Here is a 25024-nt window from a genome sequence, read left to right as displayed (position 1 = left end):
GCCTCCGCGCTGTCACCACCCTGCCAGAGAGCTGTCACCGCCCTGCCACCCTGCTCGTGACCCTGCCACCACCCTGCTGGCCGCGCTGGCCGTGGGCAGGGGACGGGGTGGGGACGGGGATGGGGACACAGGTGGGGACAGGGGGGAGGGCACGGGGTGGGGACAGGGATGGGACTGGAGATGGGGACAGGGATGGGGACACAGGTGGGGACAGGGATGGGACTGGAGATGGGGACAGGGATGGGGACAGGGATGGGAATGGAGACGGGGACAGGGACATGGATGGGGACACGGATGGGGAGAGGAATGGAGACAGGGATGAGGGCACGGTGTGGGGACAGCAATGGGGACAGAGATGGGGACAGGGGGTGGGGACATAGGTGGGGACACAGATGGGGATGGGGAGAGGAATGGAGACGGGGATGGGGACAGGGATGGGACTGGAGGTGGGGACAGGGGCTGGAAATGGAAATGAGGATGGGGACAGGGACCAGGGCTGGCACGGAGGCAGGACGGGGGCCAGGGATGGGGACACGGACAGGGACAAGAACAGTGACAGGTCTGGTGGCCGCAGAGTGACCTCTAACGGCGGCGGGGACACGGCCAGAGGGGACACGGCCAGAGGGGACACCGCCCAGCTGCCACCAGCAAGCAGAGTCCCCAGCCCCAGGTCCCCTCATCCCGAGGTGACATGGGTGGCTCGGGGACCCCAGTGTCCCCCTCTCCAAGGGGACACCGGGATGGATGGCAGGGAAAAGGGACAGGCAGTGACAAACAGGGCGTTCCCAGCACCGGGAGGTTGGATTTTATTCTTGTCCCGGGGTTTCCCAGCCCGGCAGTGCCACCGGTGCCTGGCACGTGAGGAGGTGACAAGGATCCATCGGGAAGGGACGAGGGGCTGGAATGGGGCCGGGGGATCCCCGGGGGAGTCCCTGGGTCCAGCCAGGATGGGGAAATTCCAGCGGCCACAGCTGGCCTGGGGACCGAGAGCCACCGGGTCAAGAGGATCCATCCATCTGGAAAAGGTTGGGAGTGGCTGGGGACACCCTGTCCATGTCTGGGGACACCCTGTCCATGTCTGGGGACACCCTGTCCATGTCTGGGGATATTCTATCTATGTCTGGGGACACCCTGTCTATGGCTGGGGACACCCTGTCCATGGCTGGGGACACTCTATCTATGTCTGGGGACACCCTGTGTATGTTTGGGGACATTCTGCCAATGTCTGGGGACACCCTGCCCATGTTTGGGGACACCCTACCTGTGGCTGGGGACACCCTGCCCATGTCTGGGGACACCCTGTCTGTGTATGGGGACACCCTGCCCATGTCTGGGGACACTCTGCCATTGGCTGGGGACACCCTGCCCATGTCTGGGGACACCTATCTGTGTATGGGGACACCCTTCCCATGTCTGGGGACACCCTGTGCATGTCTGGGGACACCCTGCCCATGTCTGGGGACACCCTACCTGTGGCTGGGGACATTCTATCCATGGCTGGGGACACCCTTTGTATGTTTGGGGACATTGTGCCCATGTCTGGGGACACCCTGTCCATGTCTGGGGACACCCTGCCCATGTCTGGGGACACTGCTCATGATTGGGGACACCCTGTCTATGGATGGGGACACCCTGCCCATGTCTGGGGACACCCTGTCCGTGGTTGGGGACACCCTGCCCATGTTTGGGGACATCCTGTCCATGGTTGGGGACACTCCATGGGGACAGAGGACATCCTGGGAGGGGTTGCCATCCCTTGGCCGGGGACACCCTGTCCATGTCTGGGGACAGAGGACATCCTGGGAGGGTCGCCATCCCTCTGTGCCGTGGAGCCCCTCTGGAATGAGGCTGGCACGGGGATCCTGGGTCCCCACATGGCTCTGTCCCTCCTGTCCCCGTGACAGTGACAGCCACGGCTGTGGTGGCACCACGAGGTCACCAGGTGGGGCCGGATCCCGGATCCATGTCCCATTCCCACGCCGGGGATTCCCAGCAGGGACCCCCGAGAGCTCAGGGGACCCCAGGGCTGTCCCCAGTGATGTCCCCAGGGCTGTCCCCACTGATGTCCCCACCTGTGGCAGGTCCTGTTTGCTCCTCAGCTCCAGGGTGTCCTCGGCACGGGACCAGCTCCGGAACTTCCTGATCCTGCCAGGGAGCACAGGGAGCTGCCACCACCCTGGGGTCCTTGTCACCACTCCAGGGTCACTGTCCCACCACCCCCAGAGCCTTGTCACCACTCCAGGGTCACTGTCCCACCACCCTAGGGTCCTTGTCACCGTACCAGGGTCACTGTCCCACCACCCCGGGGTCCTTGTCACCCCTCCAGGGTCACTGTCCCACCACCCCCAGAGCCTTGTCACCACTCCAGGGTCACTGTCCCACCACCCTGGGGTCCTTGTCACCACTCCAGGGTCACTGTCCCACCACCCCCAGAGCCTTGTCACCACTCCAGGGTCACCGTCTCACCACCCTGGGGTCCTTGTCACCACTCCAGGGTCACCGTCTCACCACCCTGGGGTCCTTGTCACCACTCCAGGGTCACTGTCCCACCACCCCCAGAGCCTTGTCACCACTCCAGGGTCACTGTCCCACCACCCTGGGGTCCTTGTCACCACTCCAGGGTCACCGTCTCACCACCCTGGGGTCCTTGTCACCACTCCAGGGTCACTGTCCCACCACCCCCAGAGCCTTGTCACCACTCCAGGGTCACTGTCCCACCACCCCCAGAGCCTTGTCACCACTCCAGGGTCACTGTCCCACCACCCCGGGGGCCTTGTCACCATGCCAGGGTCACCGTTCCACCCTGGTGTCCCTGTCCCCCTGATCCCGTGGTCCCTGTGCCACCCCGGGGTCCCTGTCCCCTGATCCCGTGGTCCCTGTGCCACCCTGGTGTCCCTGTCCCCCTGATCCCGTGGTCCCTGTCCTCCTGATCCCGTGGTCCCTGTGCCATCCCATGGTCCCTGTGCCACCCCGGGGTCCCTGTCCCCTGATCCCGTGGTCCCTGTGCCACCCCGGGGTCCCTGTGCCACCACCCTGCCCCACCCAGGACGTCACCTGGGCCACACCTTCATGGCCAGCAGGGCCATGGTGCCGATGGCCACGATGGCCACGAACAGCCCGGACACGACACGGAAGGTCCTCAGGTGGCTCAGAGCTGGGGACAGAGATGGGGACAGTGCCAGCAGGACCCCCAGACCTCGGGGTGCCCCAAGAGGGGTGAAGGGGACACTGGGGGGGGGGTGACAAAATGGGGGACAGGCAGCATTTGGGGTAAGGACACACACGGGGGGAAGTGACAGGTAGGGACAGCTGCTCCTGACTGCCACCATCCCCTGTCCTAAAGGCCACCCTGCCAGGGACAGATGTCCCCAACACAGCCACAAGTGCCACCCTCCTATTTTGCCCTTTGACCCCGTTCCATTCCCCACTTCCAGGGATTTTTTAGGATCTCACTCACTGTGGACGTCGAAGTCGGCGCTGGCCGTGGCGTTGCCCAGGGCGTTGGTGGCCACGCAGACGTAGCGTCCCCCGGCCCCTGTCCCCACGGCCACCAGCTCCACGCGCAGGGCGTTGTGCGAGGGGGTGGCCCGCACCCCCGGGGTGACAGCGGGGGACAGGCTGGTGGCCAGCAGGTGGCCCTGGTGGAGCAGGGCCAGCCAGCAGGGCGGGTGGCTCTGGGCCGTGCACAGCACGATGGCCCCGTGCCCGTTCTGGTTCTCCAGGAAGGTGCTCACCGAGACGGCCCGGGGGGGGTCTGTGAGGGGACAGCCAGGGTGGCAGAGGGACACGGCGGGGGACAGCCCCCAGCTGGCCTGGCTGGCCGCCAGAAGTGGTTTAAAACGGCCCTGGGTTTGTGCCATCCCGCTCATCCCGGTGCTGGGGGATTCAAACCCGCTCCTGTCCTTGTCTTGCCGCCCCAAGGTTGGAGAATCTCCCTGACTTGGAGATTGTGGGCTCTGAATCTGATTTTTTGGGGCGCAATCCTAAAAAAAGCCCCAAATGCCTTTCCCCAAAGCTTCCTAACGCATCCCTCCTCCAGCCTGGATCATCACCACACCCTCTCCAGCCCTCTGCTCCCACCTCCAGCTGGAGAACGCCTCAGGTTGGAGCTTTTGGCCTCCAAATCCAACTTCTGAAGGACTAATCCTACAAAAACCCCCAAAATCCCTTCCCCACCTCACCAGGAGCTTCCTAACTCATCCCTCCTCCATCCTGGCTCATCCCCACCCCATCCATCCCTGCCCTGGTGGCTTCCCACATTCTCCAGCCCCTCATTCCAGAAAATTCCTCAGTTCTGGAGCATTTTGCCCCCAAATCTGCCTTAAAAAAAACCCCAAAATCCCCGAAGGGAGAGGAGCAGGGCAGGAAGAGGAAGAGGAGGAAACTCCCCTCGCCCTTGCGGAGGTGACACGCGTGACAGGGGCTGGGGACACGCGGCTTGGGGCACTGGGGACACTCACAGAGGACGCTGAGGCTGAGGGGGACAGAGGTGGCCGTGCCCCACGTCCCGCTGGCCTGGCACTGGTAGGAGCCGGCGTCGGCGCTGGACACGGGGCTGAGCACGAAGGAGCCGGACGGTCCCTCCCAAAGCCACCGCCCGTCGCGGTACCACGTGTAGTTGACACCTTTGTCCCCCCAGGCGGTGGCCGAGCAGCTCAGGGTGGCCCTGGTGCCCTCGGGGACTTCCTGCGAGGGCTCCACCGTCAGCGTGACCCCTGAGGAGGGAGGGAGGGACATTGGGAATGTCCGGGGAGCTCCCGGAGCGCCGTTCCCACGGGGACAACCCCGCACCTTGGCCACCTGGGGACTTGGGGACAGCTCACCTGGCACTTGCAGCCGCAGGGACGCGGTGGCCGAGCCGCGGCTGTTGGTGGCCGAGCACAGGTAGAGCCCCGCGTCCCCCGGCTCCAGCCCCGCCATCCCCACCCGCAGCGACGTGGGGGTGGCCTGGACGTCGAAGCGGGGGTCGGAGGGGCCGAGGCTGGTGGCCAGGGGCGGGTGGCCCTGTCCCCTGCTGACGGCGATGTCCGGCGGGGGGACACCGTCGGCCGAGCAGAGCAGCACCGCCTGTCGCCCCCCGCGGGGCTCCACCAGCGCCACAAAGCTGGGCTCCTGCGGGGCATCTGCGGCGACAAGGACAGTGCGTGTCCCCCCACACCCCGGGTCACCCCCGCCCGGGGGCTGCGCTGTCGCCGCGTGTCGCGGGGTGGCGACACGAGACCGGGCAGCGACATCCCCGTGGCGGTGGCGCGTCCTGGTGTCCCCTCCCGTCCCCTTCCCCCCCCGGAGGTGTCGCCCCCCACTCACAGAGCACGGCGAGGGCCACGGGGGGGGCGCGGGGCCCCCGGCCCGCCCGGCAGCCGTAGAGCCCCGCGTCGGAGCGGTGGCCGCGGAGCCCCAGCGAGGGCTCGGGTCCCTCTGTCACCCACCGCCCGTTCTTGAACCACGTGTAGAGGGTCCCCGGCTGCGCGTGAGGGGCCTGGCAGGTCAGGGTCACCTCTGTCCCCTCCGCCACCTCGGCCGAGGGTCGCACCAGCACCCTGGTGGCTGCGGGGAGTGGAGAGGATTTTGGTCACTTTTTCCCTTTGAAGCCCCCAGCCCCAAATTGGTGTCCCCAACCTCCAGCTCCTCCAAAATCGGATACCCCAAATCCTGCACCCTTCCACGCCCCCCTGGCAGTGTCCCCAAGCCCTTGTCCCCCTCCTCACCTTGCAGCCGGAGCGTGAGGGACGCGTGGGTGTCCCCGAGGGCGCTCCGTGCCTGGCACTCGTATTCGCCCTCATCCTCCTCCGAGGCTTCCCGGAATTCCAAGCGCAGCGCGTTGGGAGAAGGGGACACTCGGATGCTCTGCCGGGGGCTGTCACCTCCTCTGGCGGGGCTGGAGGCCACCAGGTGTCCCGCCCTGAGCAGGGTGAGCTGGGCCGGGGGGTGGCTGTCCACGGCGCACAGCAGGATGGTGGCCGTCCCCTGGCTGCTCTCCACGAAGGATTGCAGCCGCAGGTTCCTGGGGGGGTCTGCGGGGCGGGAAGAACGGGGGGAACGGGATCATCATGGAGTTGGTTGGGCTGGGAAAGCCCTCTGAGCTCATCGAGTCCAGGTGTCCCCCCCAGGCGCCACATCCCAGGGATGGAACTCCAGCGCTGTGCTTTCCAGGAGGGGAAATTCCAAAATTCCCAATATCCGACCGAAATTCCCAGTATCCAACCAAAACCTCCCCTGGCACAGCTTCAGGCCGTGTCCCTTTGTCCTGTCCCTGTTCCTGACCCCCCTGGCTGTCCCCTCCTGGCAGGGAGTTGTGCAAGGTCCCCCCGATCCCCCTTTTCTCCAGGCTAAGCCCCTTTCCCAGCTGCCTCAGCTTTTCCTGCTGCTCCAACCCTTCATGCCAGGGATTCCCCATGCTCCAGAACCTCTGTCCCACATCCATCAGGAAGATTTATAGATTAACACCATCTTTTTCTCATTAAAAAGGGGAAAAAAAATTCTCACGTTCTGACTCGCAACAACATTTTTTTTGTCCTTTTTAAGCAAAGTCTGGTTTTCATTTTCCCAGTCAGGGATAAAAAAAAAAAGTCCTAAATCCAGCATTAAAGCCAAGGATTTTCCTGCTGGGTTTGGTGTGGAGCACAAGGAAACTTGGAGAAGGTTCTGGGGTCTCTGGGCAGGTCTGGGGTGCAACGCTTGGCTTAATTGTCCTCTGAAATACATTTTTTTAACCCCCCCTAATTAATTAATGAATCCCCCCAGATTAAACCAGGCCTTAGTGCCCCACCTCAGCCACACGAACCGACCGAGGGGTGACACCAAGTGACACGGAGGTGCCCTTGGGGACTCACAGAGGACGTTGAGGGTGGCAGGGGTGGCACTGTGGTTCCAGGCCGGGGTCCGTACGGAGCACTGGTAGGAGCCGGCGTCGGAGGCGGTGACCCCGGGGAGGGTGAGATTTTGGGAAGAGCCGGTGCCCAGCCACACCTGGTTCCGGTACCAGGTGTAGCTCAGCACCTCCCGGTCCCCTCCTGCCACCGCGCAGGTGAGGGTGGCAGTGTCCCCTTCCCGCACGTCTGGGGACGGCCAGATCCAGACCCGGGCGGCTGCGTGGGAGGGGAGGAAAAAGTGGGGATTGCTCAGTTTCCAGGAAAAAGCAGTGATTGCTCAATTTCCAGGAAAAATGGTGATCCCTCAATTTCCAGGAAAAATGGTGATCCCTGACTTTCAGAAAACAGTGGTGATCGCTCAATTTCCAGGAAAAATGGTGATTGCTCAATTTCCAGGAAAAAGTGGTGATCCCTCAATTTCCAGGAAAAAGTGGTGATCCCTGACTTTCCAGGAAGAAGTGGGGATCCCTCAATTTCCAGGAAAAAGTGGTGATCTCTCAATTTCCAGGAAAAATGGTGATCCCTCACTTTCCAGGAAAAAGTGGTGATCTCTCAATTTCCAGGAAAAATGGTGATCCCTCAATTTCCAGGAAGAAGTGGGGATCCCTCAGTTTCCAGGAAAAACTGGTGATCACTCAATTTCCAGGGAAAAATGGTGATCCCTGACTTTCCAGGAAAAAGTGGTGATCCCTGACTTTCCAGGAAGAAGTGGGGATCCCTCAATTTCCAGGAAAAAGTGGTGATCCCTGACTTTCCAGGAAAAAGTGGTGATCTCTCAATTTCCAGGAAAAATGGTGATCCCTCAATTTCCAGGAAGAAGTGGGGATCCCTCAGTTTCCAGGAAAAACTGGTGATCACTCAATTTCCAGGGAAAAATGGTGATCCCTGACTTTCCAGGAAAAAGTGGTGATCCCTGACTTTCCAGGAAAAATGGTGATCCCTCAATTTCCAGGAAAAAGTGGTGACCCCTCAGTTTCGAGGAAAAAGTGGTGATCGCTCAATTTCCAGGAAAAATGGTGATCCCTCAATTTCCAGGAAGAAGTGGGCATCCCTCACTTTCCAGGAAAAAGTGGGGATCCCTCAATTTCCAGGAAGAAGTGGGCATCCCTCAATTTCCAGGAAAAAGTGGGGATCCCTCACTTCCAGGAAGAAGTGGGGATCCCTCAATTTCCAGGGTAGGAAAGGCAGGGAGTTGCAGGGCAGTAGAAAGAGGGAAGGGCCACCACAACCCACAGGTGACACCATTCCCATGGTGTTCCCATGGATTTCTTTGGGATGCTCCATCCCTGGAAGTGGGCAAGGTCAGGTTGGACAGGGCTTGGAGCAGCCTGGGATAGGGGAAGGCGTCCCTGTCCATGGCAGGGGTGGGATTGATGGGATTTAAGGTTTCTCCCAACCCAAACCATTCCATGATTCCGTGGCTCCATGATTCCTGGGGTGACGGCAGCAGGGCAGTGCCGTGGATGGACACGGCAAAGCCAGCCCTTGGAATCCCGTCCAAGCAGAGCCCTGTCCCTTTGCCACATGCCCAGGACACCTGCAGCTCTCTGGGAATACCTTCAGCCCCATAAACACGGATTTTCCCCATTTTTCCCCCCATTTTTATCCTGTCCATCCTATTCCAGCTGCTCTCCACACTCCCTCCCCCATTCTCATCCCTTCATCTCATCACCATAACCCCAATCCCATCATTCCATCTGCTGCCCGCAGCTCTCCATCGCCTTCCCATTCCCATTCCCATTCCCATTCCCATTCCCATTCCCATCCTAGGGATCCCATTCCCATCCCATGGATCCCATCTGATGGATCCCATCCCATCCCGTCCTGTGGATCCCATCCCATGGATCCCATCCCATCCCATGGATCCCATCGCATCCCATCCCATGGATCCCACCCCATGGATCCCATCCCATGGATCACACCCCATGGATCCCATCCCATCCCATCCCATCCCATCCCATCCCATCCCATCCCATCCCATCCCATCCCATGGATCCCATCCCATGGATCCCATCCCATGGATCCCATCCCATCCCACCCCATGGATCCCATCCCATCCCACCCCATGGATCCCATCCCATCCCATCCCATCCCATCTCATCCCATCCCATCCCATCCCATCCCATCCCATCCCATCCCATCCCATCCCATCCCATCCCATCCCATCCCATGGATCCCATCCCATCCCATCCCATTCCCGGTGACTCACCGCCTCCGGAGAAGTTCCCGCTGGCGCTGGCGTTGCCGTGGGCGTTGGTGGCCACACACCGGTACTCGCCCTCGTCCTGCAGCTGCACGGGGTGGACGCGGACACGCAGCGCGTTGGTGGCCGAGGTGACGCTGAGCCGCGGCCGGGGGACAGGCGGTGACAGCGCCGTGGAGGCCACCAGGGCCCCGTCCTTGAAGAGGGCCAGCTGTGCCGGCGGGGAGCTGTCCACGGAGCACTCCAGGATCCCGCGCTGGCCCCACGGGGGCTCCAGGAAGGTGCTGAGCACCGGCGCCCGGGGGGGGTCTGCTGGGAGGGTGGGGGACACCTGAGGGTGCACCCAGAGACCCCCGGGAGCCAGCGAGGTGCCATCCCATTGGTGCCATTCCAGTGGCACCATTCCAGCGGTGCCATCCTGTTGGCACCATCCCAGTGGCTTTGTTCCAGTGGTATAATCCCATCCCAATGGCACCATCCCATTGGCACTACTTCATTGGGACCATCCCATCCCATGGATCCCATGGATCCCATCCCATCCCATCCCACCCCATCCCATGTTGGCACTATCCCACTGGCAACATTCCATCCCATCCCATCCCATCCCATCCCATCCCATCCCATCCCATCCCATCCCATCCCATCCCATCCCATCCCATCCCATCCCACTGGTATCATGCCATCTACAACATCCCACCAGTGCCATCCTGCTGGTACCATCCCACCCTGGCACTATCGCATTGGAACCATCCCACTCCGGTGTCACTGTGGCACCATCCCAGCATCCCCATCCCATCCCATCCCATCCCATCCCATCCCATCCCATCCCATCCCATCCCATCCCATCCCATCCCATCCCATCCCAATTCCTTCCCACCCCATCCCATTCCATCCCATGGCATTCCCTCCCCATCTCATTTTATCCCACCCCATTTCATCTCAATTCCATCTCATTCCAAATCATCCCACTTCCCTCCCATCCCAGTTCTGTTCCATCATCCATCCATCCATCCATCCATCATCCACCCATCCATCATCCATCCATCATCCATCATCCATCCATCCATCCATCCATCCATCCATCCATCCATCCATCCATCCATCCACCTGTCCCCTCGGTCCCCTGGCGGGTCCCACTCACAGCAGACGCTCAGGGTGACACCGGGGGACACGCTGGTCCCTGTGGCGCCCTGGGCCCGGCAGTGGTAGAGCCCGGTGGCAGCGCTGGTGACACGGGACAGCACGAGGACACTGTCAGGACCCTCCTGCAGCCACTTGCTGTCCTTGTACCAGGAGTAGACGGTGTCACCCGGTGGCTCCCCGGCCACCTGGCACATCAGGGACACGTTGTCACCTTCCAGCACCTCCGAGGACGGTGAGATCAGGACTCGGGTGGCTGGAGCAGGGACAGTGCCAGCTCAGAGGGGACAGGGCAGAGCTCGGCGCTGCCGGTGTCCCCTCGTCACTTCCATAACCTGTGGGGTGCGAGATTCCCACTCTGTCCAAGGATTTGGGACAGCTCCAATGCCATATTGGTGCTCCCTGTCCCCTTAGGGTGTCCCCAACTCCTCCTGGAGACGGCCAGGGCTGAGGTGTTGGAACACAGGGGGTGGCACTGGGAGGGATCTGGTGGCACTGGGAGGGATCTGGTGGCACTGGGATCACAGACACCAGGTCATTCCCATGGGATGAACTGCTCCAAACCCTGGGAGGGATCTGGTGGCACTGGGAGGATCTGGTGGCACTGGAAGCACAGACACGAGGTCATTCCCATGGGATGAGCCGCTCTGGTCCCTAGGAGGGATCTGGTGGCACTGGGAGGGATCTGGTGACATTAGGGGTTCAGACATGAGGTCATTCCCATGGTATGGACCACTCTGATGCCTGGGAGGGACCTGGTGGCACTGGGAGGATCTGGTGGCGCTGGGAGCACAGACACATGGTCATTCCCATGGGAGGGGCTGCTCTGATCCCTGGGAGGGATCTGGTGTCACTGGGTGGGATCTGGTGGCGCTGGGAGCACAGACATGAGGTCATTCCCATGGGATGGGCCACTCTGATCGCTGGGAGGGGTCCGGTGGCACTGGGTGGGATCTGGTGGCACTGGGAGCACAGACATGAGGTCATTCCCATGGGATGGGCTGCTCTGGTCCCTTGGAGGGATCTGGTGGCACTGGGAGGATCTGGTGGCACTCGGGGGGATCTGGAGGCACTGGGAGGGATCTGGTGACACTGGGAGGGATCTGGTGGCACTGGGAGCACAGATACGAGGTCATTCCCATGGGATGGGCCGCTCTGGTCCCTAGGAGGGATCTGGTGGCACTGGGAGGGATCTGGTGGCATTAGGAGTTCAGACACGAGGTCATTCCCATGGGACGGGCCACTCCAACCCCCGAATCCCGGGCTGCCCACCTTGCACGCGCAGATAGAGCCGTCGCTCCGCAGAGCCGTGCGCGTTGGTGGCCGTGCACCGGTAGCTGCCGTCGTCGGCCGGTGTCACCTCCCGGATCTCCACCCGCAGCGAGTTGGGGACAGCGGAGACGGTGACCCGTGGGCTGCTCCCGCCGGCGCTGGTGGCCACCAGCTCCTGGTCACGGAGCAGGGCCAGCTGGGCCGGGGGGTTGCTGGCCACGGAGCACTGGAAGATGGCCAGGGAGCCCTGCTCGGCCTCCAGGAAAGCCGTCAGGAGAGGGTCCCGAGGGGGGTCTGCGAGGGGGAATGGGATGAGAGGCTGGAAATCCCATCGGGAGAGCGGTCCTGGGGAGGGGTCACTGCTCTGGGGTTCTGGGAAAGGGTGGGAGGAGGGGGAAAGGGAAAAGGAGGAGTGAAAAGGGGAAAGGGGAAAGGGGAAAGGGGAAAGGGGAAAGGGAAAAGGGAAAAGGGGAAAGGGGAAAGGGAAAAGGGAAAAGGGAAAAGGGGAAAGGGGAAAGGGAGAAGGGGAAAGGGAAAATGGGAAAGGAAGGAGAAGGGGAAAGGAAGGAGAAGGGGAAAGGAGAAAAGGGAAAGGGAAAAGGGAAAAGGGGAAAGGAAAAGGGGAAAGGGAAAAGTGAAAAGGGGAAAGGGAAATGGGGAAAAGGGGAAACCAGAAGAGGATGGTGAAGGGAAAGGGAATGGGAAAGGAAACAGAAAAGGGAAAAGAAAAAGGGGAAATTGAAAGGAAAAGGGGAAAAGGGGAAGAGAATGGGAAGTGAAAAGGGAAACAGAAGGGAAGGGGTAAGGGAAAAGGGGAAATTGAAAGAGAAAGGGAAACGAAAAAGGGGAGAAGGGGGAAGGGAAAGGGACGCACACAGCACTTCCAGGAGGACGTCGGGGGAGCTCCGGCTGCCGCCGGCGGTGCTGGCCCGGCACCGGTAGAGCCCGGTGTCCCGGCTGGCCACCGGCTGCAGCACCAGCGAGGCGGCCGAGCCCGTGGAGATCTGCTGCCCGTTGTGGTACCAGGTGATGTTGGGGACAGCCGTGGAGCCGCTGCTCAGGTGACAGGTGAGGGTGGCATTGTCACCCTCCAGCACGTGGGAGGACGGGGACACGGTGACATTGGCAGCTGTGAGCAGGAGGAAAGGGAGTCTGGTGTCAATGGTGGGGTGACAAACGCACAAAGCCACCAAAGGACAGCTTGGCTACCCCAGAGGGTGAATTCCAGCTGGTCCCACCGTGCAGTGGTGGGGACAGCTCTGAGCCTGGCAGTGCCACCAGCCCAGGGACATCCCTTGGCCACTTTTTGCTCAGTGTTCCTGTCACACAGAGCCAGGGAATCCCCACCAGGGGCTGGAATGTCATGGGGAAGCCACCATGTCTGGATTTCATGGACATGTGGCATTTCCATGTCTGGGTTTCATGGACATGTTACATTTCCATGTGGCATTACCATGTCTGGATTTCATGGACATGTGACATTTCCATGTCTGGGTTTTGTGGACATGTGGCATTTCCATGTCTGGGTTTCGTGGATGTGTGACATTTCCATGTGGCATTTCCATGTGGCATTTCCATGTCTGAATTTCATGGATGTGTGACATTTTCATGTGGCATTTCCACGTGGCATTTCCATGTGGCATTACCACGTCTGGATTTCATGGACATGTGGCATTTCCATGTGGCGTTTCCATGTCTGAATTTCATGGATGTGTGACATTTCCATGTGGCATTTCCACGTGGCATTTCCATGTGGCATTACCATGTCTGGATTTCATGGACATGTGACATTTCCATGTGGCATTTCCATGTCTGGATTTCATGGACATGTGGTGTTTCCATGTGTGGATTTCATGGACATGTGACATTTGCATGTGGCATTTCCATGTGACATTTCCATGTGGCATTTCCACATCTGGATTTCATGGACATGTGATATTTCTATGTAGCATTTCCATGTGTGGATTTCATGGACATGTGACATTTCCATGTGACATTTCCATGTGACATTTCCATGTCTGGATTTCATGGACATGCAGCATTTCCATGTGGCATGTCCATGTCTTGATTTTATGGATATGTGACATTTCCATGTGTCATTTCCATGTGTCATTTCCATGTGGCATTTCCACGTCTGGGTTTCGTGGACACGTGGCATTTCCACGTGACATTTCTGCTCCTCCTGCCACCATCTCCTGAGCTTGCCTCCTTCCCCAGCATTCCCTTCCCACGCTCCCCTCCCTCAGGACATTCCCAGATGCCACAATGTCCCCTGTCCCCCGTCCCCACTCACTGTCAGCCTTGAAATCCACAGTGGCGCTGGCGCTTCCTTGGGAATTCCCAGCCTGGCACAGGTAAACCCCCTCATCCTCCACCACCACATCCCGGATTTCCACCTTCAGGCTGTTGTAGGACCTGGTGACGTGGACCCTGGGGCTGGTGGCCTGGGGACAGCCCTGGGTGCAGGCGATGGCATCGTCCCCTCTCCAGAGGGTGAGGTTGGACTCGGGATCGCTCTCTACGGAGCACTGGATGATGCCCAGGCGCCCGCCCTGGCTCTGCAGGAACGAGCTCAGCACCGGCTGCCTCGGGGGGTCTGTGGGGGAAAACTGGATCTGTGAGGTCGGGAAAACCCCTGGAATCCAAGGGGTGGATGCTTCCAGCACCGCCTGATCATCCAGGTTGGAGGGGGCTTGGAATAATCTGGGGCAGAGGGAGGCGTCCCTGCCAAGGGGAGAGGGGTTGGAATGAGGAGAACTTTGAGGTCCCTCCCAACCCAATCCAGGGACAAAACACCACTGGATCCATCGGGAAAACCCTCAGAATCCAAGGGATTGATGCTCCCAGTGCTGCCTGAGAAACTCCTGGATATCCAGGTTGGACCTGCTCTAGCGGGAGGTGCCCGTGCCCATGGCAGAGGGGTCAGAACAAGATGGGTTTTGGGGTCCCCCCAAGCCCAAAACCATTCGTGGTTCTACGATCATTTACTGTTCTTAAAATTCTTGGGAAGGTTGGAATTCTCCACATTCCTCCACCCCAGAACTCCCAGATTTACCCGCCAAAGGGAATTTTTCCCCCTCCCCACATTCCCGCCCAAGAGCTCCTTGGCCATGCCTGGTGGGAATGGGGGAAACCCCAGGGTGGGAGCACCCCCAGCCCAGCCCCGGGACCCTTTGGAATTCCCTCGGGACACTCACAGAGCACTCGGAGCGGGACAGCCTCCGACGTGTCGCTGCCGTTCCCGCTCCGCACCTGGCACTGGAAGGCGCCGGCGTCGTCCCCGCGGACGGACGGGAATTCCAAGGTGGGGAAGGAGCTCTCCCGGAGCCTCCGGCCGTTCCTGTACCAGGTGTAGAGCGGCTCCTCCTCCGTGTCCCCTGTCCCCACGCAGGTCAGGGTGACCGCAGTCCCCTCTGTCACCTCCGCCGAGGGCTGGATCAGGAGCCCTGCGGCTGGAGGAGCGGGGGGAGAGGGATTTCAGGTAAAGAGGGGAATCCTTCCCTGGATCCATCCAGCTGCAATTCCCTGTGGGGCTTCCCTGAGTCCCCTCCCTCACCATGGGTCTTTGGGGGGTGACATTCCCTGGGGACATTGCACAGGCCAGTGGGGCCTTTCCTGGCCCTTTCCTGCTTTTTCCAAGTGCATCCAGGTGAATTTTCCTCAGGACAGACCCTGTCCCCTCTTCCCACTGGTTGGGCCTTGTCCAACTTCCAGCTCCCCACCGGGACACCCAAATCCAGGTTTGGTTTCTCTGGAATTCGACTTTGAGGTCTCTTTTGGGGTTTTATTGGGATCCTAAAGGATGTTCCTCTTGGACACGGATTTGGGGATTTTAAAAAATTTTTTTAAAATTTTCTCTCCTTCTGCTGTCTCTGTCACCCCAAATGATCCAGACTTGGGGGTCAGGGGATGGTGACTGGTGGGGACGGATGGGGCAGAAAAATTTGGATAAATTTACCCATTTTTGGCATTTTGGGAAACAAAACCCTTCAAGCCTCTCCAGCTCCAAGAGCAGCTCTGACCCCGCTGAGGAGGGGGCACCACACAGCTCCCAGGACACCGATGTCCCCCAGTGCCACCACAGAGATCCCCCAAACTCTGTGGGGCTGCGTGTCCCCACAGTTTTGGAGGTTCACCATCACCCCAAACCCAGGAGCGACCGCGTCACCCCGGGACTCACCGCGGGTCACCAGGACCTTGGTGGCGCTGGCCTTGCCGTGGACGTTGCTGGCGGTGCAGCCGTACTTCCCGCTGTCCCGGGGCCCCGCATCCCGGATTTCCAGCCGCAGGGAATTGCGGGAGGCGGTGACACCGAGCCGCTGGCCCAGGGCCACCTGCGCCCCGCTGGTGGCCAGCAGGGCGCCGTCGCGGTCGATGGCCAGCGTGGCCGGAGGGTGGCTGTCCACAGTGCAGCGGACGATGACCAGCCGGCCACCCTGGGTCTCCTGGAAGAGCGTGAGGGTGGGAATTCGGGGTGGATCTGCGGGATGGGAGAGGATGCTGAGGTTGGGATGTCCTCGTGGTGTGGTCGCAGGGAAAATCCCAGAGTGGTTTGAGTTGGAGGGGACATCAAATCCCAGCTGGTCCCATGGGCAGGGGACATCAAATCCCAGCTGGTCCCATGGGCACGGACACCTTCCACTAGCCCAGGTGGCTCCAAGCCCCGTCCAACCTGGCCTGGGCACTTCCAGGGATAGGAAGTGTCCCCCTACCCAACTTGGATGTCCCAATCTGCTTGTCCCGTGTGTCACCAGGTCAGATTTACCCCAAAATTGTCACAACCAACCCGTGGCTGGGTTATTTCCCCCCTGAAGACCTCCTGAGCTGTTCTTATCCCGCTGGATTCTCCATGAAAAACCTCCCCAAATCCTACGGAATGGAGGGGATTAGTGGGAGGCGCCGCGATGGACATGTCCCAAATGTCACCTAATGTCACCTTCACACCTGCCTCATGGCCAAAATTGGTTGTATCCCCATAAAATTCAGCCAGCAGGGCTGACCTCCCTCATCTACTCCTGGGGTGCTCAGGAAGAGGCTTTGCCATGAAGTTTTGGGGGGATTTCCTGGGTTTTGCGGGGTTTGCTGGTGGCACTCACACGTCACGCTGAGGCTGATGGCCTGGGCCGTGTCACTGCCCTGGCTGTTGGTCACTTGGCAGGAGTAGTAGCCGGCGTCACCGGCGGCCACCGCGGGGAAGAGGAGGGTGTGGGCCGGGCCCTCCTTGAGCCAGGCGCTGTTCTTGTACCAGGTGTAGGTCAGCTCCTCGGGATGTCCCTCCCGCCCGGGGACATCGCACGACAAGGTGGTGGCCGTCCCCTCCAGCACCTCGGCCGCGGGGCTGGCCGAGATCTCTGCGGCTGAGGGAGGAGGGACGGGTTCAGGATGGCCCTGGGGGCAGGAATACAGACCCCCCCATCCCAAATTCCCCATTCCAGAGCCTGGGAGAAGATGGAAACCCCAACAACAGAGCTGGGGGACATTTGGGTTTGTCCCCTGCCACCAGCTGGGGACACCTGGCTTTAGAGCAAAGCCCTGGGGACCAAACTCATGGTGGGTGGGGAAGGGTCTTTCACCTGCAGGGTGGGCTCGGAGGGGTTTTGGGGGAGCACAGGGACCCATCTGGGGGGAGATGATCCCTGTGGGATTCCAGCTCAGGCAGGGAAGGCTGGGATCTGTCTTTGATGAGGGATCCGGTGGGAAGAGGAGACTTCCCTTCCCTGTGGGGGTGCACTTTCCAGAGAAGCTGCGGCTGCTCCTGGATCCCTGGAAGTGCCCCAGGCCAGGCTGGATGCCGCCTGGATCCACCTGGGATAGCGGGAAATGCCCGTGCCCACAGGGATGGCAATGATCCCTACGGTTCCTTCCCACCGCAGCTCTGGATATCCACAAGCTCCCAGCTCTGCTCCCTGTCCTGGCCTGGAAATCCCTCCCTGTTTTCTGGGATCACCAAGAGATGGGACACAGGTGAGTCCTCCTGCATGGACACCCCAATTCATTCCCAGACCTCCAGCAGCACCGGCCACCTCCATCCCCGTCCCTGCCACCCCAGTGTGGGACACTCCGCGATGTCCCGCCCCTGCAGAGCTCCCGTGGCACTCACAGAACACGCGGAGGGTGACAGCAGGTGACACCCCGGTGCCGAGGGCGTTCTGGGCCTCGCAGTGGTACCGCCCGTGGTCCTCACGGCGCACGCCCCGCAGGGCCAGCACCCGCTCGGTGCCCACGGCCACCCCGTCCTTGTACCAGCGGTACCCCGAGACCGGGGGGTGGCTGCTGCCAACCTCACAGCTCAGGGTCACCGTGTCCCCCACGCCGATGTTCCCCGAGGAAGGGCTCAGCGACACCTGCGTGTCCTTGGGGGCGTCTGCGGGGGACACAGAGGGACGCGGTGGGCACGGGGGGCTGCCACCACCCTGGGGCAGGGAAAAGGGGACGAGCGTGACAGGAGGTGGCATCTAAGGGACAGATGCGGCCAGGGAGCAGGAAAGGGAGGGAGAAGCAGGGGGAAAATGCTGCAGGGATGAAGGGGGTGGCAGGAGGGGGACGTGACAGAGGTGTCCCCTGTCCCCACCCCACGTACGCCTGACCCGCAGCGCCACCTCCGTGCTCGCCCTCTTGGATCCGTCGGAAACCACGCAGAGCAGCTGCTTGGAATGGTCCTTCCAGGTGAAGGAGCTGGTCAGGGTCACCTGGTGGCTGACCCCGCTGGTGTCCAGCTGGACGTGGCTGGACACCTCGGACACCTGGGGGTCGTAGCCCTCCCAGCGCAGGACGACGTCACCCCTGGGACAAAAGTAGGGCGTGGAGCACTCCAAGGTGGATCTTTGTCCCTCGGTCTGCTCCTCGCTGCTGGTGACACTGGGGCGCTCCAGATCCTCTGGGATGGAGAGCAGAGGGCAGGATGACCTCACGGAATGGGGCAAGAAGGGAATTTTTGGGGAATTCCGGTGTTTTACCCACCCGAAACGCTCAGGCTCACATCCCGCGACGCCGACCAGCGGTCGCCGTTGATGATCTCGAAGCGGAACCTGTAGAGGCCACTGTCCCCCGGCGTCACCCCCCGCAGCAGCAGGGTGCAATTCCGGGCCGTGGGGTCCCCCAGGAGCTGGGCACGACCCCCGAAATGGGGATCCACATCCTGGGGGGCGGCGGAGTGGAACACAACCGTCCGCTGGCCCTCGTAGTCCTTGTACCAGATGGCCACCACGCCGTCGGCGATCGTCACGTCCGCGGGGTAGCTGAAGGTGCAGGGGACCACCAGGCAGGACCCCCCGCTGGCCCGCAGGGACTCGGGATAGGAGACCCCCCAGGAGCCGAGGGCTGTGCCAGGGAAAATGGGGATCAGGGAGGCAGAAGTGTCCCCACGTCCCCCAGGACACGTTGGGGACACGTCGCCTGTGCGTGATGGGGAAGGTGGGATTTGGGATTAACTCCCCCCGAGAGGAGGTTTTGCGGGGGAGTGGGGGAGATAACCGGGAAAAGCTGGATCTTTTGGGCGTAAATAATGAGGAAAAAGGGGAAAGAGACGTCCTGGGGTCCCAAATTCACCTCTCCTCACTTTGGCGCCTTGTTTTTGCTCCCACAGCCTGGCTGTCCCCTTGTCACCCCATCCCTGCCCGTCAGGAGTGTGGGATCATGGCAAATCCCCCCAGGAGCAGCCTTGGGACCCCACAGATTCCCGCCTGGTTCCTGCTCCCACCCACCGGAGCCAATCCTGGCCTCCAGCCCCGCAGGGGACAATCCCAAGGGTGTCACTGTCCCCGTACCTGGTGGGACGAGGCTGGCCAGGAGCACGAGGCAGCGGGGCAGGCGCATGGTGACACCGCCGGGGGACAAGGGGGACACGGGGTCACGCTGGCACAGGGGATCCTGGGGACAAGAGGAGGTGGCTGAGGAGCTTGGAATGGGTGGGATGGATCCCTGTGGGATAAATCCCACTGGAAGCAGGACAGTCCTCAACAGGGGGGAAAAGAAAAGGGGAAGGAAGGAAAGGAAGGAAAGGAAGGAAGGGAGGAAAGGGAGGAAAGGGAGGAAAGGGAGGAAAGGGAGGAAAGGGAGGAAAGGGAGGAAAGGGAGGAAAGGGAGGAAAGGGAGGAAAGGGAGGAAGGGAGGAAGGGAGGAAGGGAGGAAGGGAGGAAGGGAGGAAGGGAGGAAGGGAGGAAGGGAGGAAGGGAGGAAGGGAGGAAGGGAGGAAGGGAGGAAGGGAGGGAGGGAGGGAGGAAGGGAGGAAGGGAGGAAGGAAGGAAGGAAGGAAGGAAGGAAGGAAGGAAGGAAGGAAGGAAGGAAGGAAGGAAGGAAGGAAGGAAGGAAGGAAGGAAGGAAGGAAGGAAGGAAGGAAGGAAGGAAGGAAGGAAGGAAGGAAGGAAGGAAGGAAGGAAGGAAGGAAGGAAGGAAGGAAGGAAGGAAGGAAGGAAGGAAGGAAGGAAGGAAGGAAGGAAGGAAGGAAGGAAGGAAGGAAGGAAGGAAGGAAGGAAGGAAGGAAGGAAGGAAGGAAGGAAGGAAGGAAGGAAGGAAGGAAGGAAGGAAGGAAGGAAGGAAGGAAGGAAGGAAGGAAGGAAGGAAGGAAGGAAGGAAGGAAGGAAGGAAGGAAGGAAGGAAGGAAGGAAGGAAGGAAGGAAGGAAGGAAGGAAGGAAGGAAGGAAGGAAGGAAGGAAGGAAGGAAGGAAGGAAGGAAGGAAGGAAGGAAGGAAGGAAGGAAGGAAGGAAGGAAGGAAGGAAGGAAGGAAGGAAGGAAGGAAGGAAGGAAGGAAGGAAGGAAGGAAGGAAGGAAGGAAGGAAGGAAGGAAGGAAGGAAGGAAGGAAGGAAGGAAGGAAGGAAGGAAGGAAGGAAGGAAGGAAGGAAGGAAGGAAGGAAGGAAGGAAGGAAGGAAGGAAGGAAGGAAGGAAGGAAGGAAGGAAGGAAGGAAGGAAGGAAGGAAGGAAGGAAGGAAGGAAGGAAGGAAGGAAGGAAGGAAGGAAGGAAGGAAGGAAGGAAGGAAGGAAGGAAGGAAGGAAGGAAGGAAGGAAGGAAGGAAGGAAGGAAGGAAGGAAGGAAGGAAGGAAGGAAGGAAGGAAGGAAGGAAGGAAGGAAGGAAGGAAGGAAGGAAGGAAGGAAGGAAGGAAGGAAGGAAGGAAGGAAGGAAGGAAGGAAGGAAGGAAGGAAGGAGAACTAAAGAAAAAGAAAAAAGGGAGACAAAAAGAAATACAAAGAAAAATAAAAAAGGAATAAAAGAGGAAAAGAGGAAGAAACAGAAGCAGAAACAGAAACCAAGAAAAAGAAACCAAGAAAAAGAAAAGAAGAGGAATACAAAAAATAAACAGAGAATTATTTAAAACATCTTTGCAGCTCCAGAGAGTCTCCTGACATTCCTTTCGGTTTCGCCCCTCATCGTTCCGTGACAAACCAGAATAATTTCCCCCTGAACTTTTCCCGATATCCCGGAAATCAGCGCTCGGATTGCCGCCAGCTCCGATCCTCCTCTGCGCGCTCCTGGGGCTCTCCCTGAGGAACGAGGCCTCTCCCAGCCCCCCGCTCCGGCCTTTCCCTCTCCACCGTTCCCTCCTTCTCCGATACCTCCTTTTCCCACATCTGTATCCAATTTCCTCGCCGCTCCTTGGATTTCGGGCTGGATTTCCCGCTCCGGAGAGCTTTGCTTGGGATTTTTTTCCAGACTATGAGCACAGAGAATGGCCGGGGTGGCCCCTGGGTGTGGGTGCTTGGAGGGGGGGATGATGCGAGGCCACAAATTGTCACGGGATTTGTGCCGGAAGAGGAAGGAAGAGCCGGGATCCAGCCCCCAACTCGTGCTGGTGCCAAGTTTCGTTTCTTCTCCCGGGTTTCTCCCGGTTTCGATTCCTGAGGGGCCCTGGGGGGATCCCTCGGGATGGGCACCCAGCGGGGTCAGTGGCCCGTGGTGGGGCCCTGCTGCTCGGAATTCCAAGGGCTGGAGAGATTTCTAGGAAAACGCTTTTGGGGCTTGGGGCGAGCTGGGGTGGGGAAGGCATCCCTGGTGTCCCTGAATGGGATTTAAGGAACGGGTTGGGATGGCAGGGGTGGAAATCTCGTCTCATGCCCATGGGCAGGGACATCTCCCACTGTCCCAGGTGGCTCCAAACCCTGGACATTGGACATTTCCAGGAATGGGGCAGCCACAGCAAATCTGGGAATTCCATTCCAGAACCTTCCCACCTTCAGAGGGAGGAATTTTTTCCCGATCTCCCACCTATCCCTGCAGTTCAAAAGTCACTTTTTTGGCACAGGAACATCCCCAGTGTGGGACCCTCCAGCTCCATCACATCCCAAAAACCAGAGAAACAGCGCCACGGGGTGGGGGGACACCATTCCTCGGGATAAGGGATGGATAGGACACCCCCCGAGCCTGGACCTCGTTCCTGGAATTCCAGGCAGGAGATGGATGAGGCTCATCCCAAAGGGATCCTCCACGAGCCACCCCCCCCCTTCATCCTGCCCCCAGAATTCCCATCCTCTCCCATCCCTGCAGAACCCCGGCGTTACCTGGCGGTGGCGGTGGCGGTGGCAGTGCCACCTCCGGAGTGGTGGCATCGGGAAGCCGCCTGTCCCCGCGCTCAGGGACGTCCCTTTATCAGCTGGGGGAGGAGGGTGAGGAGCTCCAAACCGCAGCACTTCCCTCTTCGGAGTCCCTGCCCTGATTTTGGGAAGTGGTGACAGCGGCAGCTTTCCCCTAATTCCGTGTTTTTGGGGCCGGGGCGGGTTTGGAGCGCTCCAAGGCCCCTGGGTTTAGGGTCCTGCTGGTGGGGCTGGGGCAGGGCGGGTGCTGCTCCCTGTGGGAACGGTTTGGGATTTGTGCTGATGGTTCGGGAATGTTTTTGTTGTGTCTTGGATGGAATCAAGGGCGGCTCTGCCTTCACCCTGCCGGGAAGGGTTGGGATTGCGTCGGGAATTGGGGGGACACGGCTGGGAAAACCGATCCCAACCCACCCCTGGGATATCCTGGATCATGTGGCTCCAGGATAAACCAGGAAAGAAGGAAAAGGGAATGTTGGGAATGATGTTGTTTGTCCTCCAGAGTCACCAAAATGGATCCTGGGAATGCTGAGTGCTCTGAGGGCTGGAGCACCTCAGCTCTGGGAGAGCTGGGAATGCTCCCCTGGAGAAGGGAAAAATCCAGGGAATCCTGAGTCCCTGAAGGGGCTCCAGGAGAGCTGGAGAGGGACTGGGGACAAGGGACAGAGGGACAGGAGCCAGGGAATGGCTGCCACTGGGAAAGGGGAGATTGGGCTGGGATCTTGGCAAGGAATTGCTGGCTGGGAGGGTGGGCAGGGGCTGGGCTGGAATTCCCAGATTTGCTGCCCCTGGATCCCTGGCAGTGCCCAAGGCCAGGCTGGATCCACCTGGAACGGTGGGAGGTGCCCCCAAAGGCAGGAGAGGACTCTGCCACTGGACATTCCCAAAGGAATTCTCAGCTGGACACCGTGGCTGTGGGGGTGTAGAGGCTGATCCAGAACCAACCTCTGCCACCTGCAGTAAAGACACCCGGGCTGGTGGCACTGGTGGCACTGGTGGCGCTGGTGGCGCTGGGCGAGGCTGGCCCGTGGTGCCACCCGGGGTCACCGCCCGCCCTCGTGCCCCGGCAGTGTGGGAAAGTGCCCTGTGGGGCCCCGGCCCCTCCGGCCGTGCCAGCGCGGTGCTGACTCAGCAGGGACCTGCCCGCGGCCCCGGCGCCCCCCCGGCCGCGCCGCCCGCCGGGAAACCCGGCCAGACCCCACGGGGGGACCGGAGCGGGGCTGGGCCAGGCCTGGGCCATCCCGGGTTTGGGAGCTGGGCCAGGCCTGGGCCATCCCGGGTTTGGGAGCTGGGCCAGGCCTGGGCCATCCCGGGTTTGGGAGCTGTGGGATGTTGGATTAGGGAGCTGTGCCCATCCCAGTGGATTATTGGATTTGGGAGCTGCGCCAGTTTTGGTGGGCTTCTGGATTTGGGAACTCTGCCAAAGCTGGTGCTCTCTTGGATTTGGGAGCTGTGTGAGTCTGGGTGGAGTTTTGGATTTGGGAACTGTGCCAGTCCCAGTGGACTCATGGATTAGAGAGCTGTGCCAATCCTGGTGGGCTCTTGGATTTGGGAGCTGTGCCAGTCCCAGTGGGCTCCTGGATTTGGGAACTGTGCCAGTGCTGGTGGGCTCTTGGATTTGGGAGCTGTGCCAGGCCTGTGGGATATTGGGATTTGGGAGCTGTGCCAATCCCGGTGGGCTCCTGGATTTGGGAGCTGTGCCAGTCCCGGTGGGCTCCTGGATTTGGGATCCGTGCCCGTCCTGGCAGGCTCTCAGAACTGGGATCTGTGCCAGCCCTGTGCCAGCAGCACCACGCACTTCCCTGGCACCAGGAGAGCTCCATGATCCGTGCCAGGGCCGTGCCCACCCGGAGCAGCCGCCCAGCCCCGGGCAGGGAAGGCTGGGGCAGCCTGACCCCGCTCCAGCCGCGCTCCGCCCCGGCTCCCGCAGCCTCCGCCTCCCCTCCTCCTCCCCGGGCAGCGCCGTGCCCGCCGTGCCCTGGGGGCTGGGGGTGCCCTCCCTCGAGCTCTGGGGGCTGCCAGCTCCGGAGGGGACCCCTGGAGCTCCTGGCATTCCCGTGGGGGGCAGCAGTGGGATCCAGAAGGAGAAAGGCCCATCCCAGTCCCTTTCCTGCACCCTTTTCCAGGACATCCAGGGGCCTCTGGAGCCTCACCCCGTGCCAGGGTTGCCCGCCCACGTTGTGCCAGCTCCACAGAAGTTTGGGAGCTTCCAGAGCTCTCTAGCCCCAGGCTGTGCACGGCCCCATCCAGTTCCTCTTTCCAGGCCCAGGTGGGACCAGCAGGAAAAGGGAAGCTAAAATTAATGGAATATCAGGGAAATCGGGGAAAATTTCCAAAGGGATGGAAAACTCACTGGGTGTGTCCTGGGAAGGGAGGGGTGGCTGTGCCACAGCCTGGGGATTGGCTTCCTCCTGGGAGTGGGAATCCTCCTGGGAATGAGAACCTTCCTGGGAATGAGAACTTTCCAGGGGACCAGGATCCTTCTGGGAATGAGAGCCTTCTAGGAGACCAGGATCCTCCTGGGAATGAGAACCTTCTAGGAGACCAGGATCCTCCTGGGAATGAGAGCCTTCCTGGCGATGAAGGTTTTCCTGGGAATGAGAACCTTCCTGGGGGCCAGGATACTCCTGGGTCCACCATCCACCTGGGAATGAGAACTTGCCTGAGGACCAACATCCTCCTGGTTCCAGCTTTTCCTGGAATGAGAACCTTCCTGGGAATGAGAATTTTCCTAAGGACCACCGTTGTCTTGGGACCAGCATTTTCCTGGGAATGAGAACCTTCCTGGGGATGAGAATTTTCCTAAGGACCCCCATTCTCTTGGGACCAGCATTTTTCTGGGAATGAGAACTTTCCCTGAGGACCAACATCCTCCTGGGACCAGCATCCACCTGGGAATGAGAATTTTCCTAAGGATCACCATTCTTCTGGGACCAGCATTTTCCTAGGAATGGGAACCTTAATGGGAAGAAGAACCTTCCTGAGAACCAGCATCTTCCTGGGATCAGCATT

At 60.4% G+C, this 25024-nt stretch overlaps 1 protein-coding gene across 1 annotated transcript; it reads right to left on the bottom strand.

Annotated features, from left to right (window-relative positions):
• Positions 1-870: 870 nt before the first annotated feature.
• SIGLEC1 (sialic acid binding Ig like lectin 1) lies at positions 871-23252 on the bottom strand (the record flags this gene model as incomplete). The annotated part of the gene is made up of 23 exons (XM_084205096.1): positions 871-1016; positions 2073-2145; positions 3055-3154; positions 3458-3754; positions 4461-4715; positions 4824-5123; positions 5308-5547; positions 5709-6014; positions 6834-7088; positions 9082-9384; positions 10217-10471; positions 11488-11781; positions 12362-12616; positions 13781-14083; positions 14685-14939; positions 15668-15967; positions 16584-16844; positions 17588-17851; positions 18068-18364; positions 18448-18807; positions 19254-19356; positions 21983-22074; positions 22958-23252. The coding sequence occupies 23 exons, from the start codon at positions 23250-23252 to the stop codon at positions 999-1001; spliced, it is 5481 nt and encodes a 1826-aa protein (XP_084061222.1). The 3' UTR covers positions 871-998.
• Positions 23253-25024: the final 1772 nt, after the last annotated feature.

The sequence above is a fragment of the Fringilla coelebs genome (assembly GCF_963513975.1).
Source record: "Fringilla coelebs genome assembly, chromosome: 4".
In the NCBI taxonomy this organism is placed as follows: Eukaryota; Metazoa; Chordata; class Aves; order Passeriformes; family Fringillidae; genus Fringilla; species Fringilla coelebs.
Note: the sequence above shows the minus strand (reverse complement) of the source record. Positions and strands in the feature narration are given on the sequence as shown.